The following is an 18378-nucleotide window of genomic DNA, read 5'->3' as shown; positions in this document are numbered from 1 at the left end:
GATGATTCAGTACTTAAATAGTTGACAAAAAGGAAAGCAAAGTATATAGAAATGTGGAAACACGAATATACTTTCATGAAGAACACGAAAGTGAAGTCGAACACTGGGATAGGTCCCAACAATTGCCGGATCTAAATATTATTGATCATTTGTGGGGTCTGTCGGCACAGTAAGTCTGGAACCGATTTCCTCCACCGTCGTCTTTGGAAGAGTTAGAGCAGGTTTTGCTAGAGGAATGGTTCAAAATTTCCCTTGATACTGTTCAAATGCTATATGAATAAGTTCTTTGACGAATTGGTGCTATTTTAGCTCTCAGTGGAGGATCAAGTCCATAATGAAAATAAAAAAGTTGAGTAACAAGGTATTAATATTATTTTGTCACTGAATGTCAGTTTTAAATATTAAACATTCTTTGTGAGGAAAATATTACTGTCGGGTGAAAGTGTGCTGTTGTCGACTACACAGCATTTGAGTGATTCCAAGAGAGGATCTAAAAATTGTCCAGGGACGGTGGTTATCCTTGCCCAGGGACGGTAGTTATCCTTGCCCAGGGACGGTAGTTATCCTCCTTGCCCAGGGACGGTGGTTATCCTTGCCCAGGGACGGTGGTTATCCTTGCCTAGGGACGGTGGTTATCCTTGTCTAGTTACTGTGGTTATCCTTGCCCAGGGACGGTGGTTATCCTTGCCTAGGGACGGTGGTTATCCTTGTCTAGTTACTGTGGTTATCCTTGCCCAGGGACGGTGGTTATCCTTGCCTTGGGACGGTGGTTATCTTTGCTCAAGACTGGAGGTTATCCTTCCCCAGGAAAGGGGGGTTATCCTTGTCCAGGAAGGGGGTTTTCCTTGCCAGGTAAAGGGGTTATCCTTTCTATGGGGAAGGGGTTATCCTTGCCCAGGGAATGAGGATATCCTTGCCCAGGGAAGGGGGTTATCATTGCCCATACTGAAAAAGGGCGGTGATAGCCAGCAGGAGGCGATTTTTTTAGGAATTCATGGGTTTTAAATGTAAGGAAACATAGTAATAAAAACAGTAATAAAAATCGTTCCGGAAAGATATCGTTCCAGACGATGGAGCTGAACTCTTCTCCAGGCTGAGGGACTGACCACCTTAATATACTTTTTCTCCAAGGTTGATGGAATGATTACATCATCTTTATTTTATTACTATTGCTCACTCTTTATTTGGCTAAAGAAGTCTACTGTGTAGGCGAAACGTTTCATCAATAAATATACCCAACTGTTGCTCATGTGTCTTAATCTTTACGACTCCGTGGGACTTGATGAGATGAGTAACGTTGGTGACTGATTGACACAGCTCTACCTTCATTATTTATGAAAGGCTACATCATGTCATTCTGTGAGTTGTTTCTTCTCTACCGACTAGTCACCTCCGAGACTCCAGAAAGAATGGTTCACCTTATTATATAACGGTTCACTAAATTCTCCGTGCTCAACTATAGTGCTCCCTGTGGACTGTCATGCGCCTTTCATCAGGACTCAGACTTATTTTATCACAAGTGTCTGTCTGCAGTTTGTGTTGGTGACTGAATCTTCTGCTCCTTCCGTGAATATTTTACTGACGTCACTTGAGATCATTGTGGATCAGAGGCAGTAAGCAGCATCACGGACAGATCCACATCACTTGCTTGATGCTCTTGTATACTTGCATATCTCTGATTAACTTTCGCAATTTGTTTTGCTTTTTCACTTTCAATTCATTTAAAAAATACTTCATATCTGTTTGTTTCATATTAAGTAAACTGTAGTTTTCGTCATCTTTAATTCCCCATATGCTTATATTTTCATGGTTTTTAATTGTTTTTCATGTATATTTTACCTACGAATGGATGAGGAATATTAAGGCCGCATTCTATTCACATTCCTTCACACTGTATTACAGCCTTAGTTAACAAAAGTCTTATTCATCAATGAGCACAAAAAAAATGCATTTTCCACATATAACGACAGACGATCAGTGTTTCTACAAACGTACGAAGTGTCTCCCTCTTTTTGTATCTCTGATACCAATTGATGGATACTTATATATGTATTTTGCTTCTTTAATCACTTCTCGTTTAATTTTGGCAGCAGCGATTACAATCCTATCTGCTTCTTGTGTTGAATTTACCTCTGAATGCCAATTGTCACTGATAATGAATTCTGCCATATTTCGAAAACAGACCAAATTCTTCTTTCCACTGATTTTAGCAAAATACGGGCAAACACCATAGTGCTCCTGTAACATCTACTGTAATCTCCTCCACCTGTAAGCTTCATAATCTGCAATTTGAAGCATTTGTGCGTGAAATTGGACAGGGATATATAACTCGGCTTCAATCTTTCTCAAGCCAGATACATAATGTCTCGAAACAGTCACTCATTTCCTCATGCATTGGTCGACCAACAGGCTTTAAGGTTGGTAAAATACGTCTGAATGCTGGATACCAGCGAAGATTTCTCTCCTCTTCTGCCACCAAACGATACGTCCTTAATGTAGAGTTTGAATCTCATTTGTCCGTGAGTCAGCCCAATTATAGTTTTGTTCCATAATAGGATTTCTAGTGGGAATTCTTCCCGCAAGTAATAAAAGCTGGCTTTATTGAATCCCGACTCTCGAGAGTCCGGGGGAAAATATTGCCCAAATCTGGGCGGAAATTGGGAAGATTGCCTTGGGTCAAGAATATTCACAACACAAAATAAGCAGTTTTCTCTCCACCTAAATTTGTCGTCAATGGGAGACCTCATTCGCTTATTATATTGTCCATCATTGGAGCTCCTTCGATTATCTGTGTATATTTCTTCTGGAAAATTGCATGTACGAGAATCTTACCCACTGGGGAGGCGGGTAACGTAACTAAGCAGTTCACTGTCTTCGCTACTTTGGCTGTTCTTATTAAGGGACGCAGCCAGGCCCTTTCTGCCTACTATTATTGGCTCCTGATTTTCGTAATGCTTAGGCAAATAACAGTTAGCAGCAAATGAGACATATGCATTAACACATGCACCAGCCTCTGGTTGTTGTTTTTCAGTCTTCGAAATGTTCGGTTCGCATCCCATTCACACTCCCCACAAATCCTCAAAATAGAAAAAAAAATTTATGCTGTCTCGTTTACATGACAATTCTTGCATGATTTATTTAGCATTTCATTACTGCATTAAGAAACTTTAGTGGTTATAAATGTGACTGAAAAACGTGTTGAAAAGAAACAACATAGCAACTAAAGGTCCTTAGAATTTTAAACCAATATAAATTTTTTTGTTTATAAAACGAATCGATGGGGTCTTTGAGAGCGATTCAGGACATATTTCCTCACCAAAATTATATGCATGATTTTTTTTCAAGGTTCGATCTAAATTCTGGCCTCTCCTGACAGAATTCAAATATTTTGATTGACTTATCAGGAAGTCACAACAAACTCGTTTCTTCAGATTTTTCGAGAGATTTTTCCTGGTGAAAAATTATGAATAACCACAATTACTCATTTCAGTTATTGTTCTACTTTATGCTACGGTCTTGCTATTGTCGGTTTATATATTACATTATAAATGGCTTTTTATTAGAAAAAAATTACTCAGTACTGGATTTCTAATCTTACGCTCAACATAATATATCACAATACTGAAATTATTTCTGCTGAAAATATTTTCTGGACAGATAATGTATAATGTAAAAGCCTGAGACACTTACCATGAAGATAGTGGAGGGTGAGGTAGTGCCATCCGTAATGAAAATTACAGAGTAGCTGCCATGTTGTGTTGAGGTCAACACAGCCCCCACCACCTGTGTGACCAGCCAAGCCTCCACCACCTGTGTTGAGAGACCAGTCTGCTGCAGGCGCATCATGGACAACTTCATATCCTGTTTACCTGTCAGAAAGATTGAAGATTAAATTCTTATTTTTATGCTATCACATGATTTGGAATCTTAAAAGAAATGACAGTTTTGCTAACTGTCGCCCACTTGTGCGGATATAAAGCAAAAAATGCATCGGATCTCATTCATTCCCCTCCCTTACCCCTCCCCACCTCTCCCGTAGTTAATCACAACCAAGCAAGAACTCATTTAAAATTAAGTTCTCTTTAAAAATTTCTCTCATACGTTTAAAGATATATTTTTTTTTTCATTTACGTTAATGTAAAAACTAATAATTTTGTACCAAAAGTCCCTTAGAAAACTTACTTAACCTTATTTTTTTTTAATATTTTTATTTAAAAGAACACATTACAAAACATAAATAAATAAAAGAATACAATAATGAACCGTTTGCAAATACAATGAACTACCAGCAACCCCATAACATACCCTAAGTGTTACAGTCATATGTGTATTAAAGGATATACCGTCACCTAACAATGAAAAGAACAGGATAACACCTTCTCAGAAAAAAAAAAAACATTAACAAAGTCTAAACCTACACTTCACGCCTGTTATACAGTACACTAAGACCCTCTCGCGCGAAATGCAACAGATGATATGATTCAGCATACGAAGGATTAAATTATACATTGCAAATGTTAAACAAAAGACAAACCTAAACCTACAATAAAATTGCAAAAACATACCACAATAATACTTGCCGCAAGAAGCAGGAAACTCTTAACATGAAAATAAAAGCTTAAATGTTACGTTACACTATACCACAAACTCGCCAATTTCTAGTGTAATTACAACAACTAAAAGGGGACCAATGAACATTCACAACGCATTCATACCCAGCTCGGACACACATTTCCACAGATTACAATACACATACCCAAGACTAGTGTGTATTCCACTATAAACCATCACGCAACACATCCACGCCAATCAACCATACACACGTAAGTGACTAAATATGTAATATACCTAAATACATATATCACAGATTACAGAAACCTTATAATAACAAACTTTAGCCTGTAATCCCAAGACCTCATTTTATTATTATAACATCAACGTCTTTCCAACGATTGTTGATCGTGATGCCTTTTGACTTCTACAACTAAATTACACAATTTTTAACTATTTACAAACTAATCCAGACAGCAACATAATATACACACACGAATCATTCACGATCATCTGTTAAATGTTACATAAATTACATTACCTGTAACCATCTCACACTTCAAAATCCGTACATAACAATCATTAATATCGTATTATCGATGCAATATCATAAAACCAAGATCACATCATTGATCTGCCAATAACAAATGATATTAAAGACTAGCGCCAAGGTTTACTGAAACCCAAATAATATCAGGACCTAACTTGTATTTCAAACCCAGCATCATCATGTCTACAAGTATCATTCTTACATAAGGTACACTGATACATTAGTGATTTATCATATGGGGTAATCATACATTTCATGAAACCTGCTCGCTTGGCATACACTATAATCCTCCAATTAATTAATTACATGTGAAAACCCTATTTCAGTCTTGTTTATACTCCATCAACCTACCATATCCACTTCTACCCAGCATCCAGACATAATTCCTCACCATACCAAGTCCAACAGTCATACCCTCCCAAACGCCAAAGAGACCAGCCACGTCTACCCCTTACGGTATTAAAGCCCATAAATCCCTTACATGAAATCTGCAATATCCCTCCGAAAAAGTCAAAAGCCATTTGCTTCCAGCAATATTCTTATTCCGCTGCTGTGTACCATAGAAAATCGCTGCCAACGCTCTGATCCTCGCTCTTACTGGTAAGTGTCTATAAACCCATGAAATATATACAAAATCCGTAACTAAATATCCCATTGCGTTCTACACCAGCAACCCCCCCCCCCACATCTAAACTTAATTAACGCTCTCAAGACACTAATTCCCCCAACCCCCACCATACGTAAAACCCTGCTAAACCACACCCTCACTGATTCCAATCTCTCACAAAAATACACTGCATGATACGCCGTCTCGATCTCCCCACACGCACAACGCTCCCTCCCCCCCTTGCACACGCCTATTCGCTAACACTTCCCCGCACGGCAATATATTATGAAGAAATTTGTACATTACCTCCCGTACCCCGGCCCTCAATCGTAACTTCGTCAGACGTCCCCAAATATCACGCCATGCATACATCGGAAATACGCCCTCTACTCTAGCCGCCCCCTCCCTACCTCCCACCAATGCCAATTTTCCAATCTTGATCCTACATGGCTCCCTTGCATAAGTTAATACCCTCAACATGTTCTCGCATCTTTTAAGATCCCCGCCATTCACCCAACGTACCAAATCCCTTCGAATCCCTGTCAAACCTGTACCTGCCCCCCGACCCTCCCTCAAATAACTATGTTTTACATACATACCTAACTAACATTCGCGTATGCAGGTTCATTAACCCCAGTCCACCCCGACGAGTCGGCAAATACACATCTCTCGCTAACCAGTCACATCCAGAACCCCAGAGATATCGAAATACTCGCTTCAATAACTTTTTCTCATCGCACTGGACTAACGGATACAAACTTACCACATGCCACAACTTACCAAACAAAAGCACATTCGCCACGATTGCACGCTGATGCAAAGATAAGCTCCCTGCACGCAGTCCCGCCAATCGTCCTAAAACCCTATCCACAGCCTCTCTAGAATTAACCTTCCTCGCTTCCTGAATATTCCTCATATGGACGATCCCACATACCTTAATTTTGTTAACTAAAGACCAACCTTCCTCCTGACCTAAGTCCCCCCGGATATAATCCCCCACACGCATAAGCATGGACTTTTCCTTATTAACCGTCATCCCCGTTGCTCTCCCGAAAAGATCCACCAATTCACCCACTTTTCGTAAATCCTGTGATCCCCTGTATAAAATCGTAGTGTCGTCCACATATCCTACGATTCCTGCATTTACCCCCACCCCCCTCGCCTCTCACTCTCATTTACACTCCCCTGTACAGCCCTGAAAAAGGGGTCCTAAATTAATGCAAACAGAATCTGCGACACAGGACACCCCTGTCTCAAACCCCTTTGCATTCCAACTAATTTCCCCAACCTGCCATTTACCTGTACCTTAAACGTAGCTTGCTCATACAAAGCCATTGCCCAGCTTACTATTTCTTTCCCAAATCCTTTCCACTGCATAATTTTCCACAAAGTTTCACGCTCCACACAATCGTATGCCGCGTGCCAGTCCAGAGCCAATATTCACCCTGCCTTACCCTTCCAACTTTCCTCAATAAACCTACGTATTATGCCTTGACCCACACACATCGATCTCCCGGATATCCTATATTACCCTTCATCCAATACCTTCTCCAACACCCTCTTAATCCTATTACCTAGCATTTTTGCAAAAATTTTATAATCGCCACACATTAATGATATCGACCTATAGTTATGTATACAGTTTCCCGACGCCTTTTTCGGAATCATAACCACAACACCTGTTTTTTGTTGTACCCCGAGGCGTCCACTATCTTTCATAGTATTAAATAAAACCACTAAAAATTCACGGAGACATTCCCAGTTTTCCTTATAGAAATCACATGGGATACCATCGATCCCCGGTGATTTCCCAGCGTTCACACTCTCAACAGCTATTCTAACCTCCTCCTCACTTATAGGTCCATTCAAATTCATTCGATCCTTATTCTTAAGATCGAAACATACCCATTCACCCATGTCTCCTATTACTTCTTTTGAAATTCCCACTTTTTTGTATTGCGCTTCATACCATGCATCTACATAGCATCCCATGCCCTCAATGGACGTAATGAGTTGTCCCCTACGATACGTTCCCAATTGCTCCTGAACTTCCAATTCCATTATTTCTGTCGCCCTCCGACGCTTGCCCTGCTCCCTTAAAACAAACGCCGAAGGACGATCACCCCATAATACCTCATTTATACCACTCGCTATCCTGGCCGCATCAAAGTTATGATTGTGGATATCCCCAATTAGTTGTTTTAAACTTTCAATTTCCGCCACCGGATACACCCCCCTGCCATTCACATAACATTCCTGCAGTTGTCCTTCCAGATAGTGCAAAAACCCATATTGCATTCTCCGTTCTTCTACACCACTCTTCTGATAGAAGTCCCTCACCTTCCTTTTTCCGATTGTGTCCCACCATTCAATAACGTCATCCCCTACCCGACATTCATTCCACCAATCCTTCCACACTCTTGCAAATGACTCCCTTAAACCTCTTTTATGCATTAACCCAACATTCAATTTCCAGAAACCCCTAAAACGCCTTGGTAATCCCACCCAATCCACATCCGCCATAACTCCTCTATGATCGGAGTAACTCACATTTAAAGCTCAAACATTTCGGACCCTAATTCCTCTAGAAACATATATTCGATCCAATCTCGCTACATACTCCTTCCTTATAAACGTGTGCAGTCCCCCCCCCTACCTCATCCCCCCCCACATCCATAACATTCACACTCCTCAGTAAATCCCCTAAAAACCCTGAAAAAAATACCCCATCCTATAGGCTCTACATCTTTGCGACGAACAATGCAATTCCAGTCTCCCCCAATAATCGTTACGCCTGGCAGCGACCTTAAATGGTACACCAAAACGTCCCTAAAAAAAACGTTTTTAATACGCATATCACTTTCCGCTGGCCCGTAAACACCAATGAATCCCACTCGCACCCCACTCCATGCCCCAACCACCCGCACAACCCTCCCCTCCTCTCCAACCTCACATTTTTGTAAAGAAAACGGGCTGACTTCTTTTATTAACACTGCCACACCTTTCAATCTACTAGAACAACCCATGTACACAACATAATTAGGAATTATCAATTCCCCTAAAGATTTATAATTATGTTCCTGTAAAAACACTACATAAGGAACGTATTTCCTTAATAGCATCTCCAGACATTTGTGCTTATTAATCGACTCTAGTCCGTTAATATTTAAAGTAATGCACCTGAAGATATCATTGGCGGTTTGCCCTTAGATATCTTTACATTCGTAACGCCTTTGCGGCACTCCCCACTTCTTCCCCCACGCCCCCCAATGCCTTCTCCTTTCTCATGCTGAACACTTTTAGATCCACCCGTATCTCGACGGGTCTCGTCTGTCCATGCTTTTTTCCCAGATCTTTGGCCAGGAGTTAAGACATCGTCACTATCCATTATCACCGCAGCCCTCTTGCGGCAACTACGATCAATGATCATATCGTCCTCTGAACTATTATCCCTGTGTACCTCCACAATGACAACCTGCTGTTCCGCAACCGGCCCTATGTCACCTCCTTCCTCCTCCTGTGTGCTTGCATCCTCCATTCCTCCCTGATTTCCATCGTACGCCGAAGCATCTAACAAAACATTCAAAGCCTCTTGAAGGAATGCCTCCATAATATCCTGGGGAGGTACGGATACCTCCTCTGATATCGCCGACACCAAGCCTTCGTTTTCCCCTACGCCAGGTAGAGTCAAACAAACAGGTGACTCCTCTTGTTCCCCCTCGACCTCCTCACTCCACGATTTCCCAGTCGAAGATGCACGATGTGTGGCCACAGCGTATGACTGTGGCGCTGCTGCCCCATCTATCCTCGTTGCAACCTCTGTTCTTCCATGCCTAGTAGGGCATTGTGCTGCAATGTGATCGTACGTCCCACAAAGTCTGCACGTACGCTTTGACCTGAATACGTTACATATACTTGCGTTCGGAAGTCCTCCATGACCACATATGACGGTATCGGGTGTTTAAGGGACATTTTCATAGAAAACGACCCTTCTGGCATACCAACAAGGGGACCGTCACGCCATCGTCCCAATGTCGCCATATGCACAGTACCATACCGTTCAAACACATTCCGTAAATCGCATTCGTCCGCCTCAAACGGAACATTGCGCACTTCCACCCAGGTGTAATAACGAGAGACATCTCGAAGACGAACAGTAACACCAGGGTTGACGGTTTTCAGCACATCCTGGTACTTAGCCACCATGTTTTCAAAAGTGGCGCCTTGTCTGAACTTGACGAACAATCTTGAATTGCCATTTAAAGCTACTCCATAAAGATCTTCATTAGCAATCCCATACGTGTCTCTGAGGATCGCCGTCAACAGTAGATGAGTATTCTGACTATTAAGTAAGCCAGTCACTAGGTCCAGGCAAACAATGTTGACGCGCCTGCGTCCTCCCTCCGCCATCGTGAGTAGACTGGAGAAAACTGCGCAGAGACTAGACTAATCAGGAGCCACCGCGCAGCCTGTCCGCACGGCCCAAGAGCGATGCAGACAATGAGTAACCTAACCTTATTATAACAAGCGCAGTTTAATATAGCCTAATCCAACTAAATATATTTTAGATAAGTTTACAATAATTTAATTACATATTAGTTAAATGCTATTCAAGGGAGATCAAATAGGGAGAAACCATAGAGGGATGTACCTTTCTCGGACCCTAGAAGTTGAGCCCAAGAGGAGGTCATAGCAGGATTTAGGGAGGCGGTCACACAGAGGAAGTTGTCATAGCCTCATTAGGTGTCCCATAGTCCAATTGCTAGTGCACTCAGTTACACAGTGAGGTCTGGGGTGTGGAAAATACTGTATATATTTAATAACATTTATGTCATAGAAAATGGGAAACTGAGCCTGGAGAGAAGGGACAGTCGCCATTTTGTTTGAATTGAATAACACGTTGTGAATAATGGGAAGAATTTTTCGTGCTCTAGAGGTTAAAATCGGGCTGACACCTCTCAAATAGGAGGCGAAATTGTTGGATGTGCATTCCTGCATAATTTGAGAATCAGGCGACAGGACAGGACAACTCCAGGAACCTCAGAAACGCTGTCTAAATTATGTTTAATTTCTGGCCAGTAAATTCTTCATAAATGTAGGCAAAAGGGGGGGTCCTGTACATGACACATTAATCTCCAGTCAAATTGGTGAGTGTTATGATTAAGATATTTTCCTTCTGTTATGTAAATGTGTTTATATATAATCCTTTTTTTAATTTTAATATACAGTCCACAAATTTATATATTTACCAGTATTCCTGGAGATGTATAATTCATTTAATTAATAGGTCCAGAGCAACTTGTGGATATGACAGTGGTAGGTATCGAAGAGGGACATTTTTTGCGACCTAGGTGTCCCAAATTCCTACTTGTCTAACTTATAAATAATAATTATCTATGTTCATGTGTATTAACTGATTGGTGTGAGTCGCATCCTGGGGGCAAAATTGACCTTATTTGTCCGAAATGCTGCTCATAATAAGCTTTTTTTTATATAGTAGTATGTCATTAATGTTAACTAGGCTTTTATTTGTTATACATGTACTTAGAGAAACAAAGATTATTATTATTATTATTATTATTATTATTATTATTATTATTATTATTATTATTATTATTATTATTATTATTATTATTATTATTATTATTATTTGAGGAGGTGGCCACACAGCTGAGGTGGTCATAGTGAGATTTGGGGAGGTGATCATACAGAAGAAAATTCTACTACTCAGCTTACATACAGAAGTACATTGTATGACCTACCAACAGGTACTGGTATCTACACAACTTACATATACAAGAACATTGTATGACCTACCAACAGGTACTGGTATCTACACAACTTACATATACAAGTACATTGTATGACCTACCAACAGGTACTGGTATCTACACAACTTTCATATACAAGTACATTGTATGACCTAAAAACAGGTACTGGTATCTACACAACTTTCATATACAAGTACATTGTATGACCTACCAACAGGTGCTGGTATCTACACAACTTTCATATACAAGTACATTGTATGACCTACCAACAGGTGCTGGTATCTACACAACTTTCATATACAAGTACATTGTATGACCTACCAACAGGTGCTGGTATCTACACAACTTACATATACAAGTACATTGTATGACCTACCAACAGGTGCTGGTATCTACACAACTTTCATATACAAGTACATTGTATGACCAACCAACAGGTACTGGTATCTACACAACTTTCATATATAAGTACATTGTATGACCAACCAACAGGTACTGGTATCTACACAACTTTCATATACAAGTACATTGTATGACCTACCAACAGGTACTGGTATCTACACAACTTTCATATACAAGTACATTGTATGACCAACCAACAGGTACTGGTATCTACACAACTTTCATATACAAGTACATTGTATGACCTACCAACAGGTACTGGTATCTACACAACTTTCATATACAAGTACATTGTATGACCTACCAACAGGTACTGGTATCTACACAACTTTCATATACAAGTACATTGTATGACCTACCAACAGGTACTGGTATCTACACAACTTTCATATACAAGTACATTGTACGACCTACCAACAGGTGCTGGTATCTACACAACTTTCATATACAAGTACATTGTATGACCAACCAACAGGTACTGGTATCTACACAACTTTCATATACAAGTACATTGTATGACCTACCAACAGGTACTGGTATCTACACAACTTTCATATACAAGTACATTGTATGACCTACCAACAGGTGCTGGTATCTACACAACTTTCATATACAAGTACATTGTATGACCAACCAACAGGTACTGGTATCTACACAACTTTCATATACAAGTACATTGTATGACCTACCAACAGGTGCTGGTATCTACACAACTTTCATATACAAGTACATTGTATGACCTACCAACAGGTGCTGGTATCTACACAACTTTCATATACAAGTACATTGTATGACCAACCAACAGGTACTGGTATCTACACAACTTTCATATACAAGTACATTGTATGACCTACCAACAGGTACTGGTATCTACACAACTTTCATATACAAGTACATTGTATGACCTACCAACAGGTGCTGGTATCTACACAACTTACATATACAAGTACATTGTATGACCTACCAACAGGTACTGGTATCTACACCACTTTCATATACAAGTACATTGTATGACCTACCAACAGGTACTGGTATCTACACAACTTACATATACAAGTACATTGTATGACCTACCAACAGGTACTGGTATCTACACAACTTACATATACAAGTACATTGTATGACCTACCAACAGGTACTGGTATCTACACAACTTACATATACAAGTACATTGTATGACCTACCAACAGGTGCTGGTATCTACACAACTTACATATACAAGTACATTGTATGACCTACCAACAGGTACTGGTATCTACACAACTTACATATAAAAGTACATTGTATGACCTACCAACAGGTGCTGGTATCTACACAACTTACATATACAAGTACATTGTATGACCTACCAACAGGTGCTGGTATCTGCACAACTTACATATACAAGTACATTGTATGACCTACCAACAGGTGCTGGTATCTACACAACTTACATATACAAGTACATTGTATGACCTACCAACAGGTGCTGGTATCTACACAACTTACATATACAAGTACATTGTATGACCTACCAACAGGTGCTGGTATCTACACAACTTACATATACAAGTACATTGTATGACCTACCAACAGGTGCTGGTATCTGCACAACTTACATATACAAGTACATTGTATGACCTACCAACAGGTGCTGGTATCTACACAACTTACATATACAAGTACATTGTATGACCTACCAACAGGTGCTGGTATCTGCACATCTCCCCAACACACAACAACAGACAATGGAAACACCATCCACCATATACTCGTCATCCTCTTTACTAAAACACTGCAACGAAAAATAAAACTAGATGTATGACAATCGATGTTTGATCCAGGAAAGTTTCCTGTATTCCACAACCCCGTTCTCATGTACCCCAAAGCATACAATAAGAATAGTGCAGAGTGTGGCATACGTTTCTTATGCAGTTGATGATTTTAAGCACTTCAGAATAGAAAGTCACAAGTTATCATGAGAACACTAATATCCAAATTTCTTCTATAAAACATGGCAAATTAGATCCATATAGCCTGAAACTAATTTAAACCATTCACTAAGAACAACCAGTTTCAATGCTAAAATGAAGAGACATTTTCTTATCGCAGAGAGACCAGTATCCTAAAATGAATGAGCACACCAATCTTGAAGCCGCTTTGAAAAATACACTAAATTATCGGTGTTATAATGAGTGGAAGGAGGTATTCTTCTGACTGTACTTTCGTGCGTGGAAGACAATGCACACACACACTCACACACACACACAAACACACACACAAACACACACACACACACACACACACACACACACACACACACACACACACACACACACACACACACACACACACACACACACACACACACACACACACACACACACAGTCACTAATCAAGTTGTAATGCACACACTTGGTCTGGCACAATGATATAGTCATTTTTTGTCTTTGTTTATCGATGTCTACAGTTGCATCTATGACATAGGCTAGTACTAGGGTATTTCTGGTATAGACTAGTACTGTATATTTCTGTTTCACACCCAGACCCTCTTTACTGTAAAGCAGAAATAAAATCCAGTAATTCTCTGTGTTTTTGTATATATCTGGATTAGACAGAGAATCATCAGTAGCTTGACTGGTCAGAGACTGTTCCAGCACCAGTGGATGGAGGATCCAGCACATTACCAATCTGTCTTCAGGTCTGGATTTAGACTCAACCTCGAGATTCAGCTTGGAGACAGCTTTGAGAATGCTCCGAGACTTAGACTCAAGAATGACAATTTTTGGTGAACTCAAAACTCATACAGTCCTTCGCTACTGGATATGACACTCCGTCACCAGGTAGTGAACTCCACTGCCTCACAATCGAGAATTGCTGGTATCAAAGTCAGAGAGCAACGTTTTGCCAGTATGTGATACTGGATTAGAAGGAAGGTCTCTGTGGGTGTCCGGGGTCAGGTAAGGGTTCCGTGGATATCATGGGGTCAGGGAGGATGGAAGAACGTGAATACTACTTTTCATGATTGCTTTCTTCATTTTTTATTTTTGTTTTCAAAGAGGGGGAGGGGTAGGAGAGGGGCAAAACTGAGGATAAATAACAAGAAATTGTATAATATTCAGAACCAGAATCCTCAGTATGCCTGAGTAGCCACCCCCGGATCTGGAAGGCAGCCTCTTTAATACTTCCATCATCTAGGGACACGTGAGGTTGCCCTTGGGAACCCGGAGGGCTCTTCAGTGCGTCCCCAGATAATTCAATTACCATCTCCAGAGACAGGTATGTTAGTACCAGCAAGAAAAAAAGCTGACAAGAAAAGATAGAAGTGTTACACTAACTCGAATTACTGACTCAAGAAATCGTAATGACACGATTGCAAATAAATCATGTTGACGGCAGTGAAGGGACTTGAGCTAGAGTTCGTCACGGCCACGCTAGCTGGAGATTCGTCTGTAAAAACTTGCATTTGTGGTCACAGAGGTGCCTGTGCTAACTTTCCTATGGTGTAGAAATATACCTAGTTGGATGAATCTTATTGTGGCTAGCTGGTCTAGTGGCTAACGCGACGGGCTGGAGTTTTGAGACTCTATGACCGCGGGTTCAATCCCGGCCGGGGGTATGGTTTAACTCGAATTACTACTGCAGTGGAGCCACTGTTAGTGGTCTCCACTCTAGAACAACAAATATTAGTACCAGCAAACAAAGCCCCCTGTATACCATCAATACGACAACATTTATCTTTCCAAATAAGCAGGGTCTAAAGCCATCAACAAACAACAAAATACCTTTCATCAGTGGATTGGTCGCAGAGTTAAATGCAGTGTTTGCGGCTTTCACAGAGGCCCATATAAAGGATCTTCACTTTGGCAACGAAACATGGATTCCAGATTATAACTTATTCAGATGCAACAAGTTAAATAGGCAACAAAGTCGCTCATTTGCTCGGAATTACTGAACACCTCAAATGATGTAGTTGAAGTTATGGCAGAAGAGATTGAAAACCAAAACCTTGTCATTGTGGTTGTATACAAGCCTCCTGAACAACATCCCAACAATTCCAGGAACAGTTTTTGAAAATTGACCACTGTACAATCTCAAAACTCCTGCCCCAAACATCTTGCTACTGGGTGATTTCAGCTTAAAACGCTTAAAATGGAGGAATGTAGCAAATGTTTTAGCAGACAACCCGCAGGAGGCAGCTTAGATGAAAATTCACCTCACATGAGATATTAAATCTCTGCAACAAATGCACCTTAAGCCAACAAGAATAGTAGAGCCAACAAAAGCAGCAAATACACTTTACCGCATCTGCATTAATAAGGATGAACTGATACGAAATATAACAGTATCAAAGAAAATACACTCAGATCATAACAAAACAGAAGTACAGACATGTATGTGCAGGGCTCCTGACCAGCATAAGGTTATCAATTATAAGGGTACCTTCACCAAATTCAATTTCAATAACGAGAGCATACAGTAGGATCAAATCAACCACGTCCTAAATGAAGCAAGCTGGAAAGATATCCTAAGCAACACGGATCCTAACCTGTGACACTTGAGGTCTTCTCAAGGCACATTAGTTTAAGAAGAAAGGAGAGAAGATGTAAACAAAAAAGAGAGAGACGCTCCCTATATAGGCGATGGCGAAGAATCACAGAGCTGAAATGTGGCCAGTATATCTGAAAGTACGAAAAGAGGCACTGGTCAAAGAAATTGCAAATATCAAACAGAGGCTTAAGGAATCATTCAGGAGACATGAATGAAGTTGAAGGAAACCAAAAGTACTTATTTTATTATGCCAAATCTAGGACAAAAATAACATCCAGTATTTGACCCCTGAGTAATATTGAAGTCCCAGTATGACTCAGCGTAGTGTCCGATAATCAGACTAAGAGTCGACAGTCTAAATTAATTTTTTACGACGGAGACTCAAAATTTGGTTAATTAAAAAAATTCTGATATAATCTTAATACAACAAGACTGAAAACGCAATAACTGACATGCACATGCACTCTGCCCCAGGCCCAGACTCCTGGAAAGCCGTGGTCATCAAGAGCTGCAAGAAGCTCCTTTCACGTGTCTTAAGTATTCTGTGGAGAAGGAGCATGGACACAGGGGTCATCCCACAGTCACTAACAACAACAGACAAAGTCACACTCCACAAAGGTGGCAGTAAAACAATTGCAAAGAATTACAGACTGATAACACTAAGGTCTCACATAATAAAAACCTTTGAAAGGGTTCTAAGAAGCAAGATCACCACACAGTTAGATACCCATCAGCTGCACAACCCAGGGCAGCATGGGTTTAGATCACTATGACATAGTCTTGGATGTTCTTAAGGACAAACAAAATGCGTATGTAGTATATATATAGACTCTCCAAAAGTCTTCAGCAAGTGCAATCATGGTGTAATAGCACACAAAATGCGTGATAAAGGAATAGCAGTAAATGGATCTATAATTTCCTAACAAACAGAATACAAAGAGTAATAGTAAACAGAATAGAGTCAGACGCAGTTACAGTGAAAATCTGTTCCACTAGGTACAGTACTCGCTCCCATCCTGTTCCTCATCCTCATAACTGACTAAAAGGCCAATTAAAACAATTTTACTAAATCATAATATATTTATTTTGATTCACCAGTACAGGTCAACTATTTTATTTAGATTAATATTAGTTGAGCCATCGATTTTTTTTATTAATACAGCAACCAATTCCCACCAAGGCAGGGTGGCTCGAAAAAGAAAAACTTTCATAATCATTCTCTCCATCACTGTCTTGCCAGAGGTATGTTCACACTACGATTATAAAACTGCAACATTAACACCCCTCCTTCAGAGTGCAGACACTGTACTTCCCATCTCCAGGACTCAAGTCTGGCCTGCCTGTTTGCCTGAATCCCTTCATAAATATTACCCTGCTCACACTCCAACAGCACGTCAAGCCCTAAAAATCATTTGTCTCCATTGCTCCTATCTTACACTCTCACGCATGCGTACGTAAGTGTATATGCAAAAATTTCGCAAAAATCATTCTGTACATTAACGAAAATATATATTTCATTGTGTTTGTTTATTAATAAATTATTGTAAACTTATCTAAATTAAATTGCGCTTGTTATAATAAGGCTAGATAAATTTTCTAAGGTTCTTTTGGTACAAAATTATTAATTTTTTACATTAACATAAATGAAAAAATATATCTTTAAACGTATAAGAGAAAATTTTAGAAAAGATTTAATTTTAAATGAGTTATTGCTAATTGACCAATATATATATATATATATATATACATATATATATATATATATATATATATATATATATATATATATGTGTGTGTGTGTGTGTGTGTGTGTGTGTATGTGTGTGTGTGCTCACCTATTTGTGGTTGCAGGGGTCGAGTCATAGCTCATGGCCCCGCCTCTTCACTGTGTGTGTGTGTGTGTGTTTGTGTGTGTTTGTGTGTGTATAGTTAACAGTTAACATCATAATACTGAGAACAACCACTC

At 40.0% G+C, this 18378-nt stretch overlaps 1 protein-coding gene across 1 annotated transcript in view; it reads right to left on the bottom strand.

Moving 5' to 3' along the window:
* The window catches only part of LOC128691591 (uncharacterized), a 61528-nt gene extending 53297 nt beyond the window's left edge, over nucleotides 1-8231 (bottom strand). The window contains exons 1-2 of the mRNA XM_070088965.1: nucleotides 7499-8231; nucleotides 3691-3869 (exon numbers count right to left, since the gene is read on the bottom strand). Of these exons, the coding sequence (XP_069945066.1) occupies nucleotides 3691-3869; nucleotides 7499-8231 (912 nt within the window). The remainder of the gene's footprint in view (nucleotides 1-3690; nucleotides 3870-7498) is intronic.
* Nucleotides 8232-18378: the final 10147 nt, after the last annotated feature.

Source organism: Cherax quadricarinatus, chromosome 26 (assembly GCF_038502225.1).
Source record: "Cherax quadricarinatus isolate ZL_2023a chromosome 26, ASM3850222v1, whole genome shotgun sequence".
Classification (NCBI taxonomy): domain Eukaryota; kingdom Metazoa; phylum Arthropoda; class Malacostraca; order Decapoda; family Parastacidae; genus Cherax; species Cherax quadricarinatus.
Note: the sequence above shows the minus strand (reverse complement) of the source record. Positions and strands in the feature narration are given on the sequence as shown.